Source organism: Pithys albifrons, unplaced genomic scaffold (assembly GCF_047495875.1).
Source record: "Pithys albifrons albifrons isolate INPA30051 unplaced genomic scaffold, PitAlb_v1 scaffold_45, whole genome shotgun sequence".
NCBI classification, from domain to species: Eukaryota; Metazoa; Chordata; class Aves; order Passeriformes; family Thamnophilidae; genus Pithys; species Pithys albifrons.
Window position 1 is genome coordinate 296,859 of NW_027286060.1, and position 23,458 is coordinate 320,316.

Sequence of the window (23,458 nt, forward strand, 5' to 3'; positions counted from 1 at the left end):
CACAAACAGTGGGATAATCAGTGGAGAATCATGGAATGGTTTGGGTGGGAAGGGACCATATAAACCTCCCTGCCATGGGCAGCAGAAAAGCCTCTCCCCATTGCTCTGGGTCCTGTTCCTGCCTCATCCCACAGAGCCACATCCCTGAGCCCATTCCTGTTCCTGCCTCATCCCACAGCTGCTCTCCCAGCCCCACATCCCTGAGCCCATTCCTGTTCCCACAGCTGCTCTCCCAGCCCCAGCCCCAGCCCCACATCCCTGAGCCCATTCCCGTTCCTGTTCCTCATCCCACAGCTGCTCTCCCAGCCCCACATCCCTGAGCCCATTCCTGTTCCCACAGCTGCTCTTCCAGCCCCACATCCCTGAGCCCATTCCTGTTCCCACAGCTGCTCTCCCAACCCTGACCCTGTTCCTGGGTCTGGTTCAGCCCTTGTTGATGAGAAAAACTCAAAAGGCAGCGATTTATTGGAAGCTGCAACCTGATCCTTGGTACAACTCCAGCACCTTGTCCCCAGTGGTCACTCTGGGCCATGCCCAGCACCTGCCAAGCACTTTCTGAAAATGGTGCCCACCAGCAGCAGCACCACCTGGAGCTGCTGGGAACACTGGGAATGCTGGGAATACCGGGAGGGTGCTGAGGGATAACCCTGTGCCGGTGCCTTTTGTCCCAGCCAGACTGTGTGGATAATGCCACGTTTATTTATTCATGGGGGCAGTTCTGGAGCTCAGAGCTGCAGCAGCTGTTGGGGATCAGTTTTATTCTCCCTCGGAACAAAGCGGAGAACGTTGGTGTCTGCACAGAGGGGGAGATGTTCTCCCCCTCCTCCCTCAGCCTGTCTGGCCTTCCCACCACATTCCAGAGCCTCCTGGAGCCCAGCAGATCCACTGCCCAAGCCCTGGGCACTGGGATGCCCCTTGGGCTCAGAGAGGGCTCTGGGAGGGACCAGCCCAGGCTCCTGCTGTGGGTCCCAAGGACAAGATGGGCTTTGAGGGCCCTCCAAGCCAAACCATTCTGTGATTCCATAACAATTCTGAGATTCCTGTGCTGGCTGTGTGTGAACTGGGAGGCTGCTGGAATCACGGGGAGGCTGCTGGGGTCACTGGGAAGGCTGCTGGGATCACTGGGAAGCTGCTGGGATCACTGGGAAACTGATGGGGTCACTGGGAAGACTGCTGGGATCTCTGGGAAAGCTTCTGGGATCACTGAGAGACTGATGAAATCACTGGGAAGACTGCTGGGATCCCTGGGAAGGCTGCTGGAGTTACTGGAAGTCATCTGGTATCACTGGGAATGCTGGGATCACTGGGAGGGTGCTGAGGGATAACCCTGTGCCGGTGCCTTTTGTCCCAGCCAGACTGTGTGGATAATGCCACGTTTATTTATTCATGGGGGCAGTTCTGGAGCTCGGAGCTGCAGCAGCTGTTGGGGATCAGTTTTATTCTCCCTCGGAACAAGGCGGAGCACGTTGGTGTCTGCACAGAGGGGGGGATGTTCTCCCCCTCCTCCTTCAGCCTGTCTGGCCTTCCCACCACATTCCAGAGCCTCCTGGAGCCCAGCAGATCCACTGCCCAAGCCCTGGGCACTGGGATGCCCCTTGGGCTCAGAGAGGGCTCTGGGAGGGACCAGCCCAGGCTCCTGCTGTGGGTCCCAAGGACAAGATGGGCTTTGAGGGCCCTCCAAGCCAAACCATTCTGTGATTCCATAACAATTCTGTGATTCCTGTGCTGGCTGTGTGTGCACTGGGAGGCTGCTGGGGTCACTGGGAGGTTTCTGGGATCCCTGGGAAGCTGCTGGGATCACTGGGAAACTGATGGGATCATTGGGAAGGCTGTTGGCATCCCTGGGAAGGCTGCTGGGCTCCCTGGAAGGGCTGTTGGGGTTACTGGAATGCTGCTGGGATCACTGGAAGGCTGCTGGGATCACTGAGGGACTCCTGGGATCACTGAGAGACTGATGGGATCACTGGGAAGGCTGCTGGGATCACTGGAAAGGCTGCTGGGATCACTGGGAGACTGCTGGTGTTACTAGAAAGCTGCTGGGATCACTGAGTAGGCTACTGGGATCCCTGAGAAGGCTGTTGGGGTTACTGGAAAGCTGCTGGGATCCCTGGGAAGTCTGCTGGGATCCCTGGGAAGTCTGCTGGGATCCCTGGGAAGGCTGCTGGGATTACTGGGAAGGCTGTGGCCGGCAGGGCAAGCCAGGGCTGTCCGTGCTGGGCTTTGTGTGGAGCACGTGGAGCCTGAGCTGGGCAGAACAAGGAACTGAGGTGCTTTGTGTGCCCACAGCAGGAACTCTGCCATGAACTGCCTGGGCAGACCCTGCTAATGAGCTGGGGGTGCTGAGCACCCTGCCCTGAGTCCTGGTGGGATCAGTCCTGAGGGCAGGATCAGTCCTGAGAGAGGGGTGAGCCCTGAGCCAAGCTGGGATCACTCCTGATGGATGGATGAGCCCTGAGGCCCACTGGGATCACTCCTGGGAGAGGGATGAGCCCTGAGCTCCAGTGGGATCAGTCCTGGGAGAGGGATGAGCCCTGAGCCCCAGTGGGATCACTCCTGGGAGAGGGATGAGCCCTGAGCCCCAGTGGGATCACTCCTGGGAGAGGGCTGAGCCCTGAGCCCCAGGGGGATCACTCCAGATGGATGGATGAGCCCTGAGCCCCAGTGGGCTCACTCCTGGGAGAGGGATGAGCCCTGAGCCAAGCTGGGATCACTCCTGGGAGAGGGATGAGCTCTGAGCCCCAGTGGGATCAGTCCTGATGGATGGATGAGCCCTGAGAGCCAGGTGAACTCCAAGCCCCTGCAGTGGGATGAGCCCTGACAGTGGGATGAACCCTGGCAGAGGGGTGAGCCCTGGCAGAGGGGTGAGCCCTGGCAGAGGAATGAGCCCTGGCAGAGGAATGAGCCCTGGCAGTGGGATGAGCCCTGGCAGTGGGACGCCACATACCTGCCCTGGGAGCAGCAGAACAATCCCCCTTTTCATCTGGCTCCCTGTGCCCTGGCACTCGGAGTGGGCACTGTGCCCATGCCATGGCTGCCAGGGCCCGAGGAGGGGACAGTCCTGGCCCCAGAGTGCCCTCTGGTCCCACAGGGATGCTTTGGCACAGGAAGTGGCTCGGGATGCAGCGGGTCAGGATCCAGCAGGTTGGGATGAGCAGTTTGGGATGCAGGGGATTGGGATGAGGAGGTTGGGATGGGCAGGTTGGGATACAAGGGATTGGGATGAGGAGGTTGGGATGGGCAGGTCGGGATACAAGGGATTGGGATGCAGCAGGTTGGGATGCAGCAGGTTGGAATGCAGGGGATTGGGATGCAGCAGGTTGAAATGCAGCAGGTCGGAATGCAGCAGGTTGGGATGCAGGGAATTGGGATGCAGCAGGTTGGGATGCAGGGAATTGGGATGCAGCAGGTTGGAATGCAGCAGGTTGGAATGCAGCAGGTTGGGATGCAGGGAATTGGGATGCAGCAGATTGGAATTCAGCAGGTTGGTATGCAGGGGATTGGGATGCAGCAGGTTGGAATGCAGCACGTTGGGATGAGCAGGTTGGAATGCAGCAGGTTGGGATGCAGGGGATTGGGATGCAGCAGGTTGGAATGCAGCAGGTTGGGATGCAGCAGGTTGGTGTGCAGGGGATTGGGATGCAGCAGTTTGGAATGCAGCACGTTGGGATGAGCAGGTTGGAATGCAGCAGGCACCTGTCCTGGCAGCAGGACCTCAGTCCTGGCTGGTCTGGGGTCAAGCTGGGTCCATGCAGGATGTCACCTGTGGAGGTGACACATGCAGAGCTGCTCTCCATGGGGACCTGGGATAGGGAACTGCAACCTCTGGGAATGGGAAATGCTTGAACAGAACCCAGGGCTGGGGGGCTCTGCCCAGGCTCCTCAGGACACTAAAGGAGAAGATGTGACTTTGGTACATCCAAAACTTCTGCTTTTCCCTTCCCAACATGGCTGTGAGTGGCTCCCCCACTGCTGCTGGGGCGTGGGGTCCTTTCAGTCTCATTTATTTATTAGTTAGTTAGTTGGTTATGTATTTACACTGGGAACAGTCAATCACTCCAAAAGCACCATTGCTATGTCGTGACATGGAGGTAACTGCAACAAAGGGACATTCACAATTTACACTCCAAAGTAGTGGGTTCCTGTGCTCAGAAAAGCTCTGAATTAGTTCCCAGTGCTGGTTGGAGGTTGGTCAGATAAACCAGTCAGGTAAACCAGTGAGGTTTGTCTCTGACCAGGCTGAAACAAGATTTTACTTTGGTGCCATCCTGTCCTGTGAGCTGGAGTGCCCCCAGACCACCCAGCACATCCCTCAGGGGGGTCTCACAGCTTCCTGTGCCCACAGGTGAACCAGGGGAACATGCCAGGCATCCAGAGCACCTTCCTGGCCATGGACACAGAGGAGGGTGTGGAGGTGGTGTGGAATGAGCTGCTCTTCACTGACAAGAAGGCCTTCAAAGCACACGAGGTGAGTGACCCCCATGTGGGGGTCCTGAGACCACCCCCAGCACCTTCCTGGGCACATGGAGCCTGGAAGGGTGGGCTCCTGCCTTTCCCTTCCCCTTGCTTATCATAAATCTTAGAATGGATTGGGTTGGAAAAGACCTCCAAGACCATCCAGTCCAGCCCTTGATCCAACCCCACTGTGATCACCAGCCCAGGGCACTTTGTGCTGGTGATCACAGTGGGGTTGGATCAAGATGTGGATTCTCACTCAGTGTCACATCCATAGAATCATAGAATGGATTGGGTTGGAAAAGACCTCCGAGATCATCAAGTCCAACCCCTGGTCCAACTCCAGTCCCTTTACGAGATCATGGCACTCAGTGCCACGGCCAAGCTCAGCTGAAAAACCTCCAGGGATGGGGAATCCACCCCCTCTCTGGGCAGTCCATTCCAGTGCCTGAGCACTCTCTCTGCAAAGAATTTTCTTCTGATCTCCAACTTCAATTTCCCCTGGCAGAGCTTGAGCCCATCGTGCCCCCTTGTCCTATTGCTGAGTGCCTGGGAGAAGAGATCAACCCCCACCTGGCCAGAACTTCCCTTCAGGCAGTTCCAGACAGTGCTGAGGTCACCTCTAAGGTGACCTCAAAGACAGCTCCGGTGTCCCCAAAGGCAGCTCCAGTGTCCCCAAACCACTGTCCCTGTGACCAGGACACAGCCCCTCCCCAGCTCGCAGAGATGTCTTGTCAGATCCCCAGACCCACCTCCCCTGTCCTGCCCCATCCCAGGACCTTTCACCTCCCCTGTCCTGCCCCATCCCAGGACCTTTCACCTCCCCTGTCCTGCCCCATCCCAGGACCTTTCACCTTCCCTGTCCTGCCCCATCCCAGGACCTTTCACCTCCCCTGTCCTGCCCCATCCCAGGACCTTTCACCTCCCCTGTCCTGCCCCATACCAGGACCTTTCACCTCCCCTGTCCTGTCACGTCCCAGGACCCACCTCACTCATCCCTTCTGTGTCCTCAGGAGAAGATCAAGACCATGTTTGAGCAGCTGGTGCTGGTGGATCACCCCAATATCGTGAAGCTTCACAAGTACTGGCTGGATGTGAAGGACTCAAAGGCGCGGGTAAGGTGGGAGGTCCCTGGGGGGAGCAGAGTGGGGGTCCCAACTCTGCTCCTCACCCCTCCTGGGGCTCCCCTTCCCTCTCTGGGACCTGCCTCAGCAGCCCCACACCTATGAGGGGCCAGGGGGAGCTGATCCCTCTCTTCCCTCTTGCCAGGTCATCTTCATCACAGAGTACGTGTCCTCAGGGAGCCTCAAACAGTTCCTGAAGAAAACCAAGAAGAATCACAAGGCCATGAATGCCAGGGTAGGTTCCTGGTTGTGCCCAGGGGTCCCAGGTGAGGTGGGTGGCTCCAGCAGCTCACAGAGGGTCTCTGGGACCCTCCAAGGCAGGGCAGGTGTGTGTTGTTGCCCCCTGGGTCACCCAGGGACCAACTGGTGAGGGGGTGGCTGAAACAAGAGCAGAACTTTCCCAGGAGAGCCCAGACTGGATCCTGCTGATCCCAAGGTGGGATCCCACTGGGTGTGGCTGTGGGGAGTGACACTGTCCCAGGGAGCTCCAAGTGCTCTGGATGTTCCCACCAGTGGATGGGACAGGGAAAAAGAGACAAACCCACTGCCCAGGTGTGGCTTGAGGACCTTCAAGACTATCCAGTCCCACCCCCTGCCATGGGCAGGGACACCTTCCCCTATCCCAGGTTGCTCCAACCCCTGTCCAACCTGATCTTGGACACTCCCAGGGGTGTGGCAGCCACAGGGTCTGTGGGAATTTCATTCCAACCCCTCACCACCCTCCCAGGGAAGAATTCCTTTGCAATATCCCATCCAACCCTGCCCTCTGGCAGTGGGAAGCCATTCCCTGTGTCCTGTCCCTCCAGGCCTGAGCCCAAAGTGCCTCACAGCTCTTCTGCAGCTTTGAGCCTTTGCTGTAGTCCTTTGGACAGGGGAGAGGGAGCTGCTGTGGTGGGACAGCATGGGATCCACCCAGAGCCTCGACAGGGCATATTCCTGTCCCTGGGAATGGGTGGGAAGGACTTGGATGGGATAGAAAGGACCAGGAGCCTCAGCAGGACACAGAGGGATGTCCCTGTCTCTGGGAATGGGTGGGAAGGACTTGGATGGGATAGAAAGGACCAGGAGCCTCATCAGGACACAGAGGGATGTCCCTGTCCCTGGAAATGGGAATGGGTGGGATAGAAAGGACCAGGAGCCTCATCAGGACACAGAGGGATGTCCCTGTTCCTGGGAATGGGTGGGATAGAAAGGACCAGGAGCCTCAGCAGGACACAGAGGGATGTCCCTGTCCCTGTCCCTGGGAATGGGTGAGATAGAAAGGACCAGGAGCCTCAGCAGGACACAGAGGGATGTCCCTGTCTCTGGGAATGGGTGGGAAGGACTTGGATGGGATAGAAAGAACCAGGAGCCTCATCAGGACACAGAGGGATGTCCCTGTCTCTGGGAATGGGTGGGAAGGACTTGGATGGGATAGAAAGAACCAGGAGCCTCATCAGGACACAGAGGGATGTCCCTGTCCCTGGGAATGGCTGGGAAGGACCCAGGCTGGCAGTGGGATGCCTGTGGGTATCCCATCTGACAGAGCTCTGATTCCTCTCCAGGCTTGGAAGCGCTGGTGCACCCAGATCCTCTCGGCTCTCAGGTACAGCTGAGCCCTCCCCTGGCTCCCTCCCCTGCCCTGGGGGGTCCTGAGGGGTCTCTGGGGGTCCTGGCTGTGCTCAGGGACCCCCCCCCCCCCCCGTGCCCCCCCAGCTTCCTGCACTCCTGTGAGCCCCCCATCATCCACGGCAACCTCACCAGCGACACCATCTTCATCCAGCACAATGGGCTTATCAAGATCGGCTCAGGTGGGCTCAGCGCCGGCTCCCCCTCTGTTCCCACAGGAAAAACCACGGGAATGTCCAGGCTGAGCCATCCCATCCAGGAGTGGGATCCCAGCATGGCCCTGGGTGGCTGTAGAAGGGTCAGCTCCCAGGGAACACGTCGGGAAAAGGAGGGAAAAGATCTTTGGGCCATGGGAAAGCTCAGGATGCCCTTGAATCTCCTCCTGGAATAATCCTGGGGAAGTTTGGGGGTGTAAAGGGAAAGGTTTGGGCAGGGAAGTGTGAGGAAAGGTGGGGTGGTGGGGCAGGGAAGTGTGGGCAGGTGAGGGGCAGGGAGGGGAAGGGGTAAGGGCAGGTATGGGCAATGCCAGCTCTGGTCTGAGGAACCCGAGAGGGGTCTCAGGATGGGCAGGAGTGCCCTGGGGGGTCCCTTCTAAACCTTGGTGTTCCCCTCTCTCCTCCTCATGCCCCCTCTCCGTCCCTCCCACCCACCTGGCTCCGGATCATCCCTCCGGCAGTTTGGCACCGGGTGTTTGCCAACGGTGAGTGTCCCCAGCACATCCCCTGCCCCTGGGGAACCCACCTGAACCCCCTCAGAGGGGCACTGAGCACGGGAGGGGTCCTGGGCTCTGTGGGTAGGAGGGGGACCTTCATCCTTCAGGGAATTGCTGCTCCTGCGTGGGAGCAGGGGGGTTTCCAGGGGGAGTCTGTGGGACACAAAGTCCCCCTGCCCCCTCAGAGCCCCCTTGGGTGGGCAGGGGCACACACAGACCCCTTTGGAGTCCCCTGGGTGGGCAGGCGCACACACAGACCCTTTGGAGCCCCCCTGGGTGGGCAGGGGCACACACAGACCCCTTTGGAGACCCCCTGGGTTGGCTAGAGCACACACAGACCCCTTTGGAGTCCCCCTGGGTGAGCAGGAGCACACACAGACCCCTTTGGAGTCCCCCTGGGTGAGCACGAGCACACACAGACCCCTTTGGAGTCCCCCTGGGTGAGCACGAGCAGACACAGACCCCTTTGGAGTCCCCCTGGGTGGGCAGGGACACACACAGACCCCCTGAGAGCCCCCATTGAACACGTTCCACACACACCCCCCCCAGCCCTCCCAGATGACCTGAGAAGCCCCATCAGGATCGAGAGGGAAGAGCTGCGGAATCTCCACTTCTTCCCACCGGAGTACGGCCGTGAGTGGGGGCTGTGCTGGGGGGGCTGTCCTGGGGGTCTGGGGGGAACAGCCCTGAGTGGGGGCTGTGTTGGGGGTCTGGGGAGGGGAACAGCCCTTAGTGGGGGCTGTGTTGGGGGTCTGGGGAGGGGAACAGCCCTGAGTGGGTGCTGTGCTGGGGGTCTGGGGGCGGGGGGGGTTCACAGCACTGAGTGGGGGCTATGCTGGAGGTCTGAGGGGGATAAAGAGCCCTGAGTGGGGGGCTGTGCTGGGGGTCTGGGGGGAATAAAGAGCCCTGAGTGGGGGGCTGTGCTGGGGGTCTGAGAGTGGGGGGAAACAGCCCCGAGTGGGGTCTGGGGGGGGAACCACCCCTGAGTGGGGGCTGTGCTGGGGGTCTGGGGGGGATAAAGAGCCCTGAGTGGGGTCTGGGGGAACACAGCCCTGAGTGGGGGGCTGTGCTGGGGTCTGGAGGGGGAGTGGGGGGGCACACAGCCCTGAGTGGGGTCCTGGGCACTGGGACTGACAGGAGGGTGCCACTGGGGCACTACAGGTGGCTCGACAGGGTTGTCAGGACACTGGGGACAGCAAGACAGGGGTGGTGGCACTGGGGTGCTGGGCATGGCAGGACATGGGCAGTGGGATATGGGGGACAGCAGGACAGTGACACTGGGGCTGGCAGGACTGGGACACCAGAGCACTGAGGGGGCACAATGGTGGCCCTGGGACCTTGGGGACAGCATGATGGTGGTAGTGGGGCACTAGGGCTGGCAGATTGGGGCTGGTGGAACACTGAGGGCAGGTGAGAACAGGTGAGGGCAGGGCAGGTGTGCAGAGAGAGGCACCCACTGGAGGGGGTGAGTGGGGGGTCCCAGGTGGGGGTCCAGGCCCCAGGTGCCCCCAGCCTGATGTGTCCTGGCTCTGTGTTCCAGAGAAGACAGATGGGACAGCCGTGGACATCTTCTCCTTCGGGATGTGTGCGCTGGAGGTGGGGCAGGGGCTGCCTGGGGGGGCCTGTGGGACCCTCTGCTGGGCTTGGGGCACCTGTGGGACCCTCTGCTGGGCTGGGGGCACCTGTGGGACCCTCTGCTGGGTTGGGAACACCTGTGGGCCCCTCTACTGGGCTGGGGACACCTGTGGAACCCTCTGCTGGGATTGGGGCGGCTCCTGCTGTGGCTTGGGGGCTTCGGAGGGGGCACTGGGCCCTTGTCCCTTGTCTGGGGGTGTCCCTTGTTCCTGTCCTGCCCAGGGGTGTCCCTTGTCCAAGCCCTGTCCAGGGGTGTCCCTTGTCCAGGGGTGTCTCTTGTCCATGCCCTGTCCAGGGGTGTCCCTTGTCCCTGCCCAGGGGTGTCCCTTGTCCAGGGGTGTCCCTTGTCCCTGCCTAGGGATGTCCCTTGTCCCGGGGTGTCCCTTGTCCATGCCCTGTCCGGGGGTGTCCCTTGTCCATGCCCTGCCCTGTCCTGCCAAGGGGTGTCCCTTGTCCAGGGGTGTTCCTTGTCCCTGTCGAGGGGTGTCCCTTGTCCGGGGGTGTTCCTTGTCCCTGCCCAGGGGTGTCCCTTGTCCAGGGGTGTCCCTTGTCCCTGCCCAGGGGTGTCCCTTGTCCAAGGGTGTCCCTTGTCCCTGCCCAGGGGTGTCCCTTGTCCAGGGATGTCCCTTGTCCATGCCCTGCCCTGTCCTGCCCAGGAGTGTCCCTTGTCCAAGGATGTCCCTTGTCCCTGTCCAGGGGTGACCCTTGTTCCTGCCCTGTCCAGGGGTGTCCCTTGTCCCTGCCCTGCCCAGAGGCATCCCTTGGGAAGCCCCCATGGATCTGGGCTCCCTCCCTCTCCCCAGATGGCTGTGCTGGAGATCCAAACCAACGGGGACACGCGGGTGTCGGAGGAGGCCATTGCGAGGGCCCGGCATTCCCTGGATGATCCCAACATGAGGGTGAGCACAGCTGGCTGGGCCTGGGGATCCTCCTGGAAGGAATTCCCTGTCCCACATCCTTTCTGAGTGTAAATCCCATCCTGGATCCCTCCTGGATGTAAATCCCATCCTGGATCCCTCCTGGATGTAAATCCCATCCTGCATCTCTCCTGGATATAAATCCCATCCTGGATCCCTCCTGACTGTAAATCCCATCCTGGAACCCTCCTGGGTGTAATTCCCATCCTGAATCCCTCCTGGGTGTAAATCCCATCCTGGATCCCTCCTGGGTGTAAATCCCATTCTGGATCAATCCTGGGTGTAAATCCCATCCTGGATCCCTCCTAGATGTGAATCCCATCCTGGATCCCTCCTGGGTGTAAATCCCATCCTGGATCCCTACTGGATGTGAATCCCATCCTGAATCCCACGGACCAGACCGAATCTTTGATCCCCTCCATGTTCCACCGAGACCTACCTCATCCCCCACTTCCTCTTCCTTTGGCCAATCTCCAGGACATCCCATAATGAGTTTGGTGCATTCCCCACATTCCCTTGTTTGATCTCAGAATTCCCCAGGCATCCCACAGAAAATCCTGCCCAGTCCAATCCCACGGTCCTGTCTTTGCAGGAGTCCCAGGAAGTCTCTGAGGGTTTCTGGGGAGGGGGTTCAGAGGGGTCTGCTCTGGGGGCACCCACCTGGTACCCTTGGCATCATTTTGGAGCCTGGCCTGGATATCCTGGCCTGATCCCTGGCAGCAGGAGGGGCAGCAGGGCAGGATTTGCTGCTGGCAGGGAGCAGGAACAGGGAGATGACTCTCCACACGCTGCTCATCCTGCCCTTTCCCCACTCCCACCACCACATTCCTGCTGCTCCTGGAGCTGCTCCTGGGGCTGCTCCTGCTCCTGTCCCTTCTCCTGCACCTCTGGCTGGGATCACACCAGGGATGGGGCTCAGGGGGATCCTCTGCTCAGGGTTCCTGGGGGATGTCCAGTGGCTTCTTCCTGCCTGGAGCTCTCCTGGTTCTCCCTGCCCTGGGGCTCCCACTGCACAAACAGCCCCGTGGATTGTCCCAGGAAATTGTGTCAGCAACAGTGTGGCCCCATTGCCAGGGCGGTGCCCATTGCCAGGGCAGTGCCCATTGCCAGGGTGGTGCCCATTGCCAGGGCAGTGACCATTCCCACCAATGCCCATTGCCAGGGCAGTGCCCATTGCCAGCAGTGCCCATTGCCACCAATGCCCATTGCCAGGGCAGTGCCCATTGCCAGGGCAGTGCCCATTCCCAGCAATGCCCATTGCCAGGACAGTGCCCATTGCCAGGGCAGTGACCATTCCCACCAATGCCCATTCCCAGGGCAGTGCCCATTGCCAGCAGTGCCCATTGCCACCAATGCCCATTGCCAGGGCAGTGCCCATTGCCAGGGCAGTGCCCATTCCCAGCAATGCCCATTGCCAGGACAGTGCCCATTGCCAGGGCAGTGCCCATTCCCAGCAATGCCCATTCCCAGGGCAGTGCCCATTCCAAGGGCAATGCCCATTCCCAGCAATGCCCATTCCCAGCAATGCCCATTCCCAGGGCAGTGCCCATTCCCAGCAATGCCCATTCGCAGGGCAGTGCCCATTCCCTGTGCTGGCATTGCTGGGGCATCCCAAATCCTGGGGGCAGCTTTGGGGTCCCCAGTACAGGACATGGAGGGGCTGGAGTGTGTCCAGGGATGGGAACAGAGCTGGGGAAGGGGCTGAGGGAGCTGGGGGGACTCAGCCTGGGGAAAAGGAAGGTCAGGGGGGAGTTTCTCTCTCTCAGTCTCCAACTCCCTGACAGGAGCGGGGAGCCAGGGGAGAGTCGGGCTCTGCTCCAGGAAACAAGGACAGGAGAGGGAACAGCCTCAAGCTGTGCCGGGGAGGTTCAGATTGGACACAAGGAGGGTGGTCAGGCATTGGAAGGGGCTGCCCAGGTTGGTTTGGAGTCCCCATCCCTGGAGATGCCAACGGAATGACAGGACGTGGCACTCAGTGCTCTGGGCTGGGTGACAATGTGGGGATCAGGCACAGGGTGGACTCCGTGGGCTGGGAGGGCTTTTGCAGCCTCAGTGATCCCAGGATTCAGTGAAATGCAGCTGTGAGAGGAGCTGGGACCAGAGCAGGGAATGTTCTCTGACCCCCAGGAGTTCATCCTGTCCTGCCTGACCCTGAACCCTGACAAGCGCCCGACCGCCAACAACCTTCTCTTCCACCGGGTGCTCTTCGAGGTGCATTCCCTGAAGCTCCTGGCAGCCCATTGCTTCATCAACCACCAGTGTGAGTGTCCTGGCACCCCCCTAAGGTGTGGGCTGGGGGGGTCTGATCCCATGGAGACAGGCTTGGGAGAGCTGGGAATGTCCAGCCTGGAATAAAGAAGGTTCCGGGGAGACCTTCGAGCCTCTTCCAGTGCCTGAAGGGGCTCCAGGAGAGGGACTGGGGACAAGGCCTGGAGTAACAGGACACAGGGAATGGCTTCCCATTGCCAGAGGCCAGGGAAAGATGGGATATTGGGAAGGAATTCCCCCATGAGGGTGGGCAGGCCCTGGCACAGGTTGGGCAGAGAAGCTGTGGCTGCCCCATCCCTGGAAGTGTCCAAGAGGAGGTTGGGCGGGGCTTGGAGCACCCTGGGATAGTGGGAGGTGTCCCTGCCCATGACAGGGAGTGGGATTGGATGATCTTTGAAGTCCCTTCCCACCCAAACTATTCCATGATTCCACATGCAGAGTCTGGGGAGGGAGCGACTCAGCCCTTCCCAGGGGTCTGGGCAGCAGATCCCACCTCCCAGGACCTCCCAGGACCTCCCAGGACCTCCCAGGACCTCCCAGGACCTCCCAGGACCTCCCAGCCCACCTCTCTCTCTCTGTCTCTGCCCCAGATCTGATGCCAGAGAATGTGGTTGAGGAGAAGATAAAGGAGCTGGACCTGAACATGGTGATGGCCGAGATCCGGAGGGAGGGGCGGCCCAGAGCCCAGTGGAGGTGAGGAGTGGGGGGAGATCCCACAGGTGGGAGCCTGGAATGTGCTTCCAGCCTGGAGATCCCAGTCCCACAGCCCAGGCTGGTGGAGATCCCAGTTCTACAGCCCAGTAATCCAGCCTGGAGATCCCAGTTCCACAGCCCAGTAACCCAGTCTGGAGATCCCAGTAATCCAGCCTGGAGATCCCAGTTCCACAGCCCAGTAACCCAGCCTGGAGATTCCAGTAATCCAGTCTGGAGATTCCAGTAATCCAGCCTGGAGATCCCAGTTCCACAGCCCAGCAACCCAGCTTGGAGGTCCCACTTCCACAGCCCAGTAATCCAGCCTGGAGGTCCCAGTTCCACAGCCCAGTAACCCAGCCTGAGATCCCAGTAATCCAGCCTGGAGATCCCAGTTCCACAGCCCAGTAATCCAGTCTGGAGATCCCAGTTCCACAGCCCAGTAACTCAGCCTGGAGATCCCAGTTCCACAGCCCAGTAACCCAGCCTGGAGATCCCAGTTCCACAGCCCAGTAACCCAACCTGGAGATCCCAGTTCCACAGTCCAGTAATCCAGTCTGGAGATCCCAGTTCCACAGCCCAGTAACTCAGCCTGGAGATCCCAGTTCCACAGCCCAGTAACCCAGCCTGGAGATCCCAGTTCCACAGTCCAGTAACCCAGTCTGGAGATCCCAGTAATCCAGTCTGGATATCACAGTTCCACAGCCCAGTAACCCAGCCTGGAGATTCCAGTTCCACAGCCCAGTAACCCAGCCTGGAGATCCCAGTTCCACAGTCTGGAGGTCCCAGTTCCACCGCCCAGTAACCCAGCCTGGAGATCCCAGTTCCATGGCCCAGTAACCCAGTCTGGAGATCCCAGTTCTACAGTCTGGAGGTCCCAGTTCCACAGTAACCCAGCCTGGAAATCCCAGTGCCAGGGTCCAGCCACTCTGCACATCCCTCCTGCCTTCCCTGAGCCCTCCCGTCCTGTTCCTCCCCCAGGTACTCAGAAGTCTCTTTCCTCGAGCTCGACAAGTTCTTGGAGGATGTCAGGTGGGTTGAAGGTGGTTCTGGCTGTGCTGTGCCTGCCCATCTCTGCTCCCATCTCTTCTCCCATCTCTGCTCCCATCTCTTCTCTCATCTCTTCTCCCGTCTCTTCTCCCGTCTCTTCTCCCGTCTCTTCTCCCGTCTCTTCTCCCGTCTCTGCTCCCGTCTCTGCTCCCGTCTCTGCTCCCGTCTCTTCTCCCGTCTCTGCTCCCGTCTCTTCTCCCGTCTCTTCTCCCGTCTCTGCTCCCGTCTCTGCTCCCGTCTCTTCTCCCGTCTCTGCTCCCGTCTCTTCTCCCGTCTCTGCTCCCGTCTCTTCTCCCGTCTCTGCTCCCGTCTCTGCTCCCGTCTCTGCTCCCGTCTCTGCTCCCGTCTCTTCTCCCGTCTCTTCTCCCGTCTCTTCTCCCGTCTCTGCTCCCATCTCTTCTCCCATCTCTTCTCCCATCTCTGCTCCCATCCCTTTTCCCGCCTCTGTTCCCATCTCTGCTCCCATCTCTGCCCTCAGCTCCCTGAGATCCTGGAGCCAGGATGGGGCCCCCCTGGAGTGTCTGTCCCCTCCCTCAGAGGTGCTCAGAGTGTGCCCCCTGTGCTGCCCATCCCTGCTCCGTGACTTTCCAGGACCTCTTCCAAGGACAGAGCTCAGCCCTTTGTCCTCCCTCTGTGTCTGCACCAGGAATGGGATTTACCCCCTGATGAACTTCGCTGTCTCCAGACCCCACGCCCTCCCACGAGTGCTCTCCCAGCCCCAGGAGGACCCCCAGAAAGCCAAAACTCCCACCCCAGAGCCCTTTGATGTGGAGACCAGGAAGGTAAGGTCAGATCCAGGCAGAGAAAGCTTCTCCACCAGGAGCAGGAGGTTGGTCTTCATCCCCACTGCTGCAGGAATTGCTCTCCTGTTATCCCATTATCCGTGGCTCAGGTGAGAGCTGGGAGAGCTGCCATGGGCTGGAGCTCCTGGGCTCCATTCCCTCCAGGACCCTCTGGAATAGCCCAACTGCCCCCAGTCCTTTGGCTCTGCCTTCCCAGCTCCCACTCCTGGGATATGTGTCTGGAGTGCCATCCTTGGTGACACTGGCCCTGCAGTGGCACTTGGAGGTGCCAGCCAGGCTCAGGTCCTGCTCAGGGGGCACAGCCCTGACCTTGGAGGTTGCTGTGGGTGTTTTGGCTTCAGGTTTTTCCAGGGGAGGTTGAGATTGGATCAAATCCCATAGGATACCTCCCTTCCAGAGCCCATCAGCAGCAGTGACTCCTTGTTCTGCTGGGAACCAACTCCCAGGTCATTTCTCCAGGATTTTGTCCCCCTGCTCAGAGCTTGGGATCCTTGGGAGCCCATGGGGAGGGATGAGACACATTGGGACTGGGAATGTGAGCCACGGGATCCCTTTCCCATGGGATATGAACTGCTTTTCCCCCTCAATGCCCCGAGGGCAGCTCTGCAGGTGCCTCACATGCCTGTCCAGTGTGTCCCACCAGCCTTTCCCAGTTTCAGGGTCCATGAAAACTTGCAGCTGGACAAGCTGCAAATCCCAAAGGAGCAGCTGCCCTGCAGGGCCTGTGGCTGCTCTGGGAATGCTGGGATAGACACTGGATGGATCCAGGGAGGTTTTGGTCATGATGGGGAAGAGGGAACCAGGGGCAGGGGGAGGTCAGGGGGTCTCTCTGGAGGATTTAATCCAAGTGGGCAGAGGAGGAACAGCCAGGTCTGGATTCACTGCTGGGGCTTGGACCAGAGACCCCCTGATGTCCCTTCCCACCTCACAATTCCCAGATCATGGACATCAGGGAATCATATGGAGAGCATGTAGCTCCAATGAAAATTCCTCCTGGGAAGGGCAGTCCAGCCCTGGCACAGGGGAGGAGTCCCCATCCCTCGGGGATTTAACATCCTGTCCTGGATCAAACATAGCGTGGCCAGCAGGCCCAGGGCAGTGACCCTTCCCCTGGACTCTGCCTTGGGGAGGCCACACCTTGAGTGTTGTGTTCAGTTCTGGGCCCCTCAGTTCAGGAAGGATCTTGAGGGGCTGGAGCGGGGCCAGAGAAGAGCAACGAGGCTGGAGAAGGGACTGGAGCACAAGTGCTGTGGGGAGAGGCTGAGGGAGCTGGGGGTGTTTAGCCTGGAGAAGAGGAGGCTCAGAGGTGACCTCAGCACTGTCTGGAACTGCCTGAAGGGAAGTTCTGGCCAGGTGGGGGTTGGTCTCTTCTCCCAGGCACTCAGCAATAGGACAAGGGGGCACGATGGGCTCAAGCTCTGCCAGGGGAAATTGAAGTTGGAGAGCAGAAAAAAATTCTTTGCAGAGAGAGTGCTCAGGCATTGGAATGGGCTGCCCAGAGAGGGGGTGGATTCCCCATCCCTGGAGGTTTTTCAGCTGAGCTTGGCTGTGGCACTGAGTGCCATGATCTGGTAAAGGGACTGGAGTTGGATCAAGGGTTGGACTTGATGATCTGGGAGGTCTTTTCCAACCCAATCCATTCTCTGATTCTGTGATTCTATCCCTGTGGATGTGGCACTTGGGGACATGGGCAGGGGTGACCTGGCAGTGCCAGGTGGGCTCAGAGGCTTTTCTAGCCCAAACCATTCCATGATTCTCTGCTCTCTCTGGTTTTCCTTTGCCCAGACAACAGGACTTGTGGTGTGACCCATTTTCATGGGAACTTGGAGCTGACATCAATAAACTGCTGCCTTTATCCAGCACATTTGGGATACTCCACCATCCAGTGGAATATCCAAAGGAAAATCCAAGTGTCATCCTAATAATAGTCAAGATTTGGGTTTCCCTCTTGTGCTGACTTCAGGATGTTTGTGTCCATCCCATAAGGGCAGGATCAGTATTAAAACCCAGCCCAGAGTTTGGGCAGAGCTTTAGGGGGGAAGCTCCTCCTGGTTGTAAAGATGTGCCAGGAGTTTCTCCCTGACTCCCTCACCCTCCTCCCCATCCCCTGGCAATGCCAGGACTCGTGGCTGGACACGGGGCTGGATTCCCCTCCAGCTGTTCCAACAGAAATGTGGGAAGCAGAGGATGGCCAGGCTGGCAGCTGAAATGGTGGGGTTTCAGCAGGAATTCCAGGGACAGGGATCCAGGAGGCTGATCCCGATTTTCCTCTCCCAGGTGGTACAAATGCAGTGCAACCTGGAGCTCAACGAGGACAAGTCCCAGTGGCACGTGAGTGGTGGCCCTGGAGCTGCTGAGGCACTGGGGGGGCTGGTCCTGCTACCAGAGACTGGGAATGGAAATGGGAATGGGAAATGGAACTGGGAATGGGAATGGGAATGGGAAATGGGGAATGGGGAATGGAACTGGGAATGGGAATGGGGAATGGGGAATGGAACTGGGAATGGGAAACAGGAAACTGGACTGGGATATCGGAGTGGGAAATGGGACTGGGACTGGGAAACAGGAAACTGGACTGGGGTATCAGACTGGGAAATGGGACTGGGGTGTCTGACTGGGAAATGGGACTGGGAAATGGGACTGGAATATGGGACTGGGAAATGGGATTGGGGGGATGGAATTGCTAAATTGGACTGGGAATGGGAAACAGGAAACTGGACTGGGATATCAGAGTGGGAAATGGGACACAGGAAACTGGACTGGGGTATCAGACTGGGAAATGGGGCTGGGAATGGGAAACAGAAAACTGGACTGAGGTATCAAACTGGGAAATGGAACTGGGGTGTCTTACTGGGAAATGGGAATGGGGCTGGGAAACAGGAAACTGGACTGGGATATGGGACTGGGAAATGGGACTGGGAAACAGGAAACTGGACTGGAATATTGGACTGGGAAATGGAACTGGGAAATGGGACTGGGAATGGGAAACAGGGCTCTCTTGGGATGGGAAGGGCTCTGCTGGGATGGGAAGGGATCTCCTGGGTTGGAAAGGGCTCTGCTGGGTTGGAAAGGGCTCTCTTGGGAAGGTGGAGGGCTCTACTGGGATGGGAAGGGTTCTGCTGGGATGTGAAGGGTTCTGCTGGCTTGGAAAAGGCTCTGCTGGGATTGAAGGGCTCTCTCCTCTCTCCACAGCTCACACTCCTGCTCATCCTGGAGGACAAACTGCACCGGCAGCTCAGCTACGACCTCCTGCCCAGTAGGTTCCCAGCAGGGAATGTGGATGTGGATGCAGGGGATCCCTGTGGCAGGGAATGTGGATACAGGGGATCCCTGTGGCAGGGAATGTGGGTGTGAACTCCTCCCTCGTTCCCAGTAGTGGCACAGCCTCCATGATCCCTTTCCAAGGGGAAGGTGGATCCTCCTCTGAGGGATCCCTGCAGCTCCAGGGAAAGAAGCAGGTCCAGGGTCCTTCCCACAACATCAGGAGCCTCTGGAGGCCATGCAACCAGAGTCTCTGGGCTGCCCCACAGCCAAAACTCCCACAGAAAGCCTGGGAATGGTGTCTGGGAGCTGCTGCTTCTCCAGCCACTGCTGCTTTCCCTGTTGGGCCAAACCAAAAAATCCCCAAGTGACAAATTCCCCAAAGATGTTATGAGAGGTTGGGAACCTTGTTCCCCTCCAGGTCCTGCCCAGCTCCTTGTCCTGTTCCCCCAGGATGAGCAGTTCCTTGTGCTCCAGGCTGGGAGCTGCTCTTCCAGGAGCTCCAAGAGCTGCACCAACATTCCTGTTCTCCCATTCCTTGTCTCCACAGCTGACAACTCCAAGGATTTGGCCACAGAGCTGGTGCATTATGGATTCATCCATGAGGTGAGGCACTGCTCCCCTTAGGAGCCCCATCATTCTGCTCTTCCCAAATCCATGGGACACCTCAGAGCAGCTGCAGCTCCTCCACCTCCAGCCCTTGGCAGCTTTTCCTCGGTTTCTGTTCCCCTCCAGACTCTGCTCCTGCCTGGGGCTGTTCCAAGGGGACAATCCCATTGTTAGAGCAGGTTAATTACACGGAGCTTAATTGGAGTGTGAGAACGAGGAGAGCCCTGAGGGAAGGAGGCTCATTCCTTCCTTAAGGAATTACAAATCATTTAGTTGGGAAAAGATCTCCAAGACCATCAACAGAATACAGCCAAGTGCCACATCCACAGGGCTGTTCAATCCTCCCCCCAGGGCTGGGGACTCTCCTGCTGGTCCAGGAGGAGTCCAGCCCTTTCCAGGATGGAATTTTCCCAATCTCCCGTCTAACCCTCCCCTGGCACAGCTTGAGGCTGTCCCCTCTCCTCCTGTCCCTGTTCCCTGGAGCAGAGCCCGACCCTCCCCTGGCTCCCCCTCCTGGCAGGGAGTTGCAAAGAGTAAAAAGGTCCCTCCTGAGCCTCCTTTTCTCCAGGCTGAGCCCCCCCAGCTCTCTCAGCCCCTTCCTCAGCTCTGTTCCCATCCCTGGACACGCTCCAGCCCCTGCATGTCCTATACTGAGGACCCCAAAGGGCGATCAGGTGCTTGTCGGGGTTCAGGGTCAGGCAGGACAGGATGAACTCCTGGGGGTCAGAGAACATTCCCTGCTCTGGTCCCAGCTCCTCTTACAGCTGCATTTCACCGAATCCTGGGATCACTGAGGCTGGAAAAGCCCTCCCAGCCCACGGAGTCCACCCTGTGCCTGATCCCCACCTTGTCACCCAGCCCAGAGCACTGAGTGCCACGTCCTGTCATTCCGTTGGCATCTCCAGGGATGGGAACTCCAAACCAACCTGGGCAGCCCCTTCCAATGCCTGACCACCCTCCTTGTGTCCAATCTGACCCTCCCCTGGCACAGCTTGAGGCTGTCCCTTCTCCTCCTGTCCCTGTTCCCTGGAAGCAGAGCCCGACCCTCCCCCAGCCCCCGCCTCCTCTCAGGGAGTTGCAGAGAGCAAGAAACTCCCCCCTGACCTTCCTTTTCCCCAGGCTGAGCCCCCCCACCTCCCTCAGCCCCTTCCCCAGCTCTGTTCCCATCCCTGGACACGCTCCAGCCCCTCCATGTCCTGTACTGGGGACCCCAAAGCTGCCCCCAGGATTTGGGATGCCCCAGCAATGCCAGCACAGGGAATGGGCACTGCCCTGGGAATGGGCATTGCTGGGAATGGGCACTGCCCTGGGAATGGGCATTGCTGGGAATGGGCATTGCCCTTGGAATGGGCATTGCTGGGAATGGACACTGCCCTGGCAATGGGCACTGTCCTGGGAATGGGCACTGTCCTCGGAATGGGCATTGGTGGCAATGGGCATTGCTGGCAATGGGCACTGCCCTGGGAATGGGCATTGCTGGAAATGGGCACTGCCCTGGCAATGGGCATTGCTGGCAATGGGCATTGCTGACAATGGCACTGCCCTGGGAATGGCACTGCCGTGGCAATGGGGCCACACTGTTGCTGACACAATTTCCTGGGACAATCCACGGGGCTGTTTGTGCAGTGGGAGCCCCAGGGCAGGGAGAACCAGGAGAGCTCCAGGCAGGAAGAAGCCACTGGACACCCCCAGGAACCCTGAGCAGAGGATCCCCCTGAGCCCCATCCCTGGTGTGATCCCAGCCAGAGGTGCAGGAGAAGGGACAGGAGCAGGAGCAGCCCCAGGAGCAGCTCCAGGAGCAGCAGGAATGTGGTGGTGGGAGTGGGGAAAGGGCAGGATGAGCAGCGTGTGGAGAGTCATCTCCTTGTTCCTGCTCCCTGCCAGCAGCAAATCCTGCCCTGCTGCCCCTTCTGCTGCCAGGGATCAGGCCAGGATATCCAGGCCAGGTTCCAAAATGATGCCAAGGGTGCCAGGTGGGTGCCCCCAGAGCAGACCCCTCTGAACCCCCTCCCCAGAAACCCTCAGAGACCCAGCAATGCCAGCACAGGGCGGGTGGCTCTGCCCAGCTCAGGGTGGGCTCCTGGGGGGCCAGAAGTGCCCTGGACAGCCCAGCCAAGGGAGGTGTTGGCACGTTTGGATTTCAGGACGACTGTGAAAAGTTGGCCACATTCCTGGAGAGCGCCTTCCACAAGCACCGCTCGCCGCTCCTGTGATCCCAAAGGGACACAATTCCCCGCTCCAGGGGATGGATGTGCCGGACTGGAGGGGCCCGGGGGGCTCCCCACCCACCTCCCTCCAGCAGGACTGAGCTCCAGGCCGAGCCTGAGCCGAGGGGGCTTTGCCTGAGCCAAGAGAGGACTCGGCAAACACAGGGAATTCTATCCCAGGATTTGGGACCGAGCAGGAGCCTGTGTTCTCCTGGAGCAGCAGCCAAGGGAAGGTGTGGGGAGGGGGCAGCACCCTCTTCCCTGCAGGAACCCCCAAAGGGATGTGTCTCCATCTGGGAATGATCAGCTTTTCCAGTTGGGAATGATCAGCTTTTCCCACTCAAGGTGTTTTCTTTCCGCTTTGCTATCTGGTGGATCCTGCCGAGGGGAGGAAAGAGGAGCGAGCTTGGAACGTTCTGGGATGGCTTCCCATCTGCCACATTCCACCCCTGATCCCAAATTTCTGCTGGTTGAAGGTTTCCTTTGTGCTCAGAATCCTTGGTGTGAGCTGGATGAGGCAATTCTAGAAATCCCGACCCACCAGCTGGATCCACACATGTGGATCAGCAGGAACCTCCTGCAGAACCCTCATCCCTGCCCAGTTCCTCTTGGACCTTCCAAAATCCCTTGGCATCTTTGGGGCAAAGTCCTGATGCCTCTTCCTGCCCTTTCTCCTGTGGTGGTTGGAGGGTCAGGCCAATCTGGAGAAATGGGAATTGCTGCCGTCACTCCCTGAGTGCTGCTTTTGGCAGGAGGGACGTGGTTTGTTTGGGAAAAGTTCAGCTGGGAATTCTTTGTGTCCAAGAGCCGTGTGGGGCTGTGGGGCTGCTCCTGCTGTGCCAGGGGAACAGCTCTGGCATCCTGCTCCGTGCCATGGTGGTGCTGGTCCTGCTGCTCCCGCTGTGCCAGGGAAACTGCTTTGGCATCCTGCTCTGTGCTGTGCCAGTGCTGCTCCTTCTGTGCCAGGGAAACTGCTCTGGCATCCTGCTCTGTGCTGTGCCAGTGCTGCTCCTGCTGTGCCAGGGAAACTGCTCTGGCATCCTGCTCTGTGCCATGGTGGTGCTGGCCCTGCTGCTCCTGCTGTGCCAGGGAAAACTGCTCTGGCATCCTGCTCTGTGCTGGTGCTGCTTATCTGCTCCTGCTGTGCCAGGAAAAACCAGCTCTGGCATCCTGCTCTGTGCTGTGCCAGTGCTGCTCCTGCTGCTCCTGCTGTGCCAGGGGAAACTGGCTCTGGCATCCTGCTCTGTGCCATGGTGGTGCTGGCCCTGCCTGTGCCAGGGAAAACAGCTCTGGCATCCTGCTCTGTGCTGTGCCAGTGCTGCTCCTGCTGTGCCAGAGGAATCCAGCTCTGGCATCCTGCTCTGTGCCAGGGTGCTGTGCCAGTGCTGCTCCTGCTGCTCCTGCTGTGCCAGGGAAAACAGTTCTGGCATCCAGTGCTGGTGCTGGTCCTGCTGCCCCTGCTGTGCTGGGGGTAACTCGCTCTGGCATCCTGCTCTGTGCTGTGCCAGTGCTGCTCATCTGCTCCTGCTGTGCCGGGGAAAACAGCTCTGGCATCCTGCTCTGTGCTGTGCCAGTGCTGCTCATCTGCTCCTGCTGTGCCAGAGAAAACTGGCTCTGGCATCCTGCTCTGTGCTGTGCCAGTGCTGCTCATCTGCTCCTGCTGTGCCAGAGAAAACTGGCTCTGGCATCCTGCTCTGTGCTGTGCCAGTGCTGCTCATCTGCTCCTGCTGTGCCAGAGAAAACTGGCTCTGGCATCCTGCTCTGTGCCAGTGCTGGTGCTGCTCCTGCTGCCCCTGCTGTGCTGGGGGTAACTCGCTCTGGCATCCTGCTGTGTGCCAGTACCGCTCCTCTGCTCCTGCTGTGCCAGGGGAAATCTGTCTATGCCATGTGCTCTGCTCTGTGTCAGTGTGCTGTGCCAGTGCTGCTCATCTGCTCCTGCTGTGCCAGGGGAAACTGGCTCTGGCGTCCTGCTCTGTGCTGTGCCAGTGCTGCTTCTGCTGTGCCAGGGAAAACAGCTCTGGCATCCTGCTCTGTGCTGTGCCAGTGCTGCTCCTGCTGCTCCTGCTGTGCCAGGGGAAACTGGCTCTGGCATCCTGCTCTGTGCTGTGCCAGTGCTGCTCAT

At 59.3% G+C, this 23,458-nt stretch overlaps 1 protein-coding gene across 2 annotated transcripts in view; it reads left to right on the forward strand.

Moving 5' to 3' along the window:
- Positions 1–21,362, forward strand: part of NRBP2 (nuclear receptor binding protein 2) — a 34,868-nt gene extending 13,506 nt beyond the window's left edge. Inside the window, exons 2-18 of one of the 2 annotated variants that reach the window (XM_071581889.1) lie at positions 4,343–4,465; positions 5,466–5,567; positions 5,722–5,811; positions 7,121–7,161; positions 7,272–7,366; positions 7,861–7,884; positions 8,446–8,529; positions 9,437–9,492; positions 10,335–10,430; positions 12,576–12,708; positions 13,307–13,409; positions 14,388–14,438; positions 15,103–15,238; positions 17,537–17,590; positions 18,452–18,515; positions 19,071–19,126; positions 21,274–21,362. In XM_071581889.1, coding sequence (XP_071437990.1) covers positions 4,343–4,465; positions 5,466–5,567; positions 5,722–5,811; positions 7,121–7,161; positions 7,272–7,366; positions 7,861–7,884; positions 8,446–8,529; positions 9,437–9,492; positions 10,335–10,430; positions 12,576–12,708; positions 13,307–13,409; positions 14,388–14,438; positions 15,103–15,238; positions 17,537–17,590; positions 18,452–18,515; positions 19,071–19,126; positions 21,274–21,342 — 1,377 coding nt within the window. In that variant the 3' untranslated portion in view covers positions 21,343–21,362. Of the gene's footprint in view, positions 1–4,342; positions 4,466–5,465; positions 5,568–5,721; positions 5,812–7,120; positions 7,162–7,271; positions 7,367–7,860; positions 7,885–8,445; positions 8,530–9,436; positions 9,493–10,334; positions 10,431–12,575; positions 12,709–13,306; positions 13,410–14,387; positions 14,439–15,102; positions 15,239–17,536; positions 17,591–18,451; positions 18,516–19,070; positions 19,127–19,255; positions 19,793–21,273 lie in introns of those variants that run through there. The other variant, XM_071581890.1, reaches the window with a different exon arrangement.
- The last annotated feature ends 2,096 nt before the right edge of the window (positions 21,363–23,458 follow it).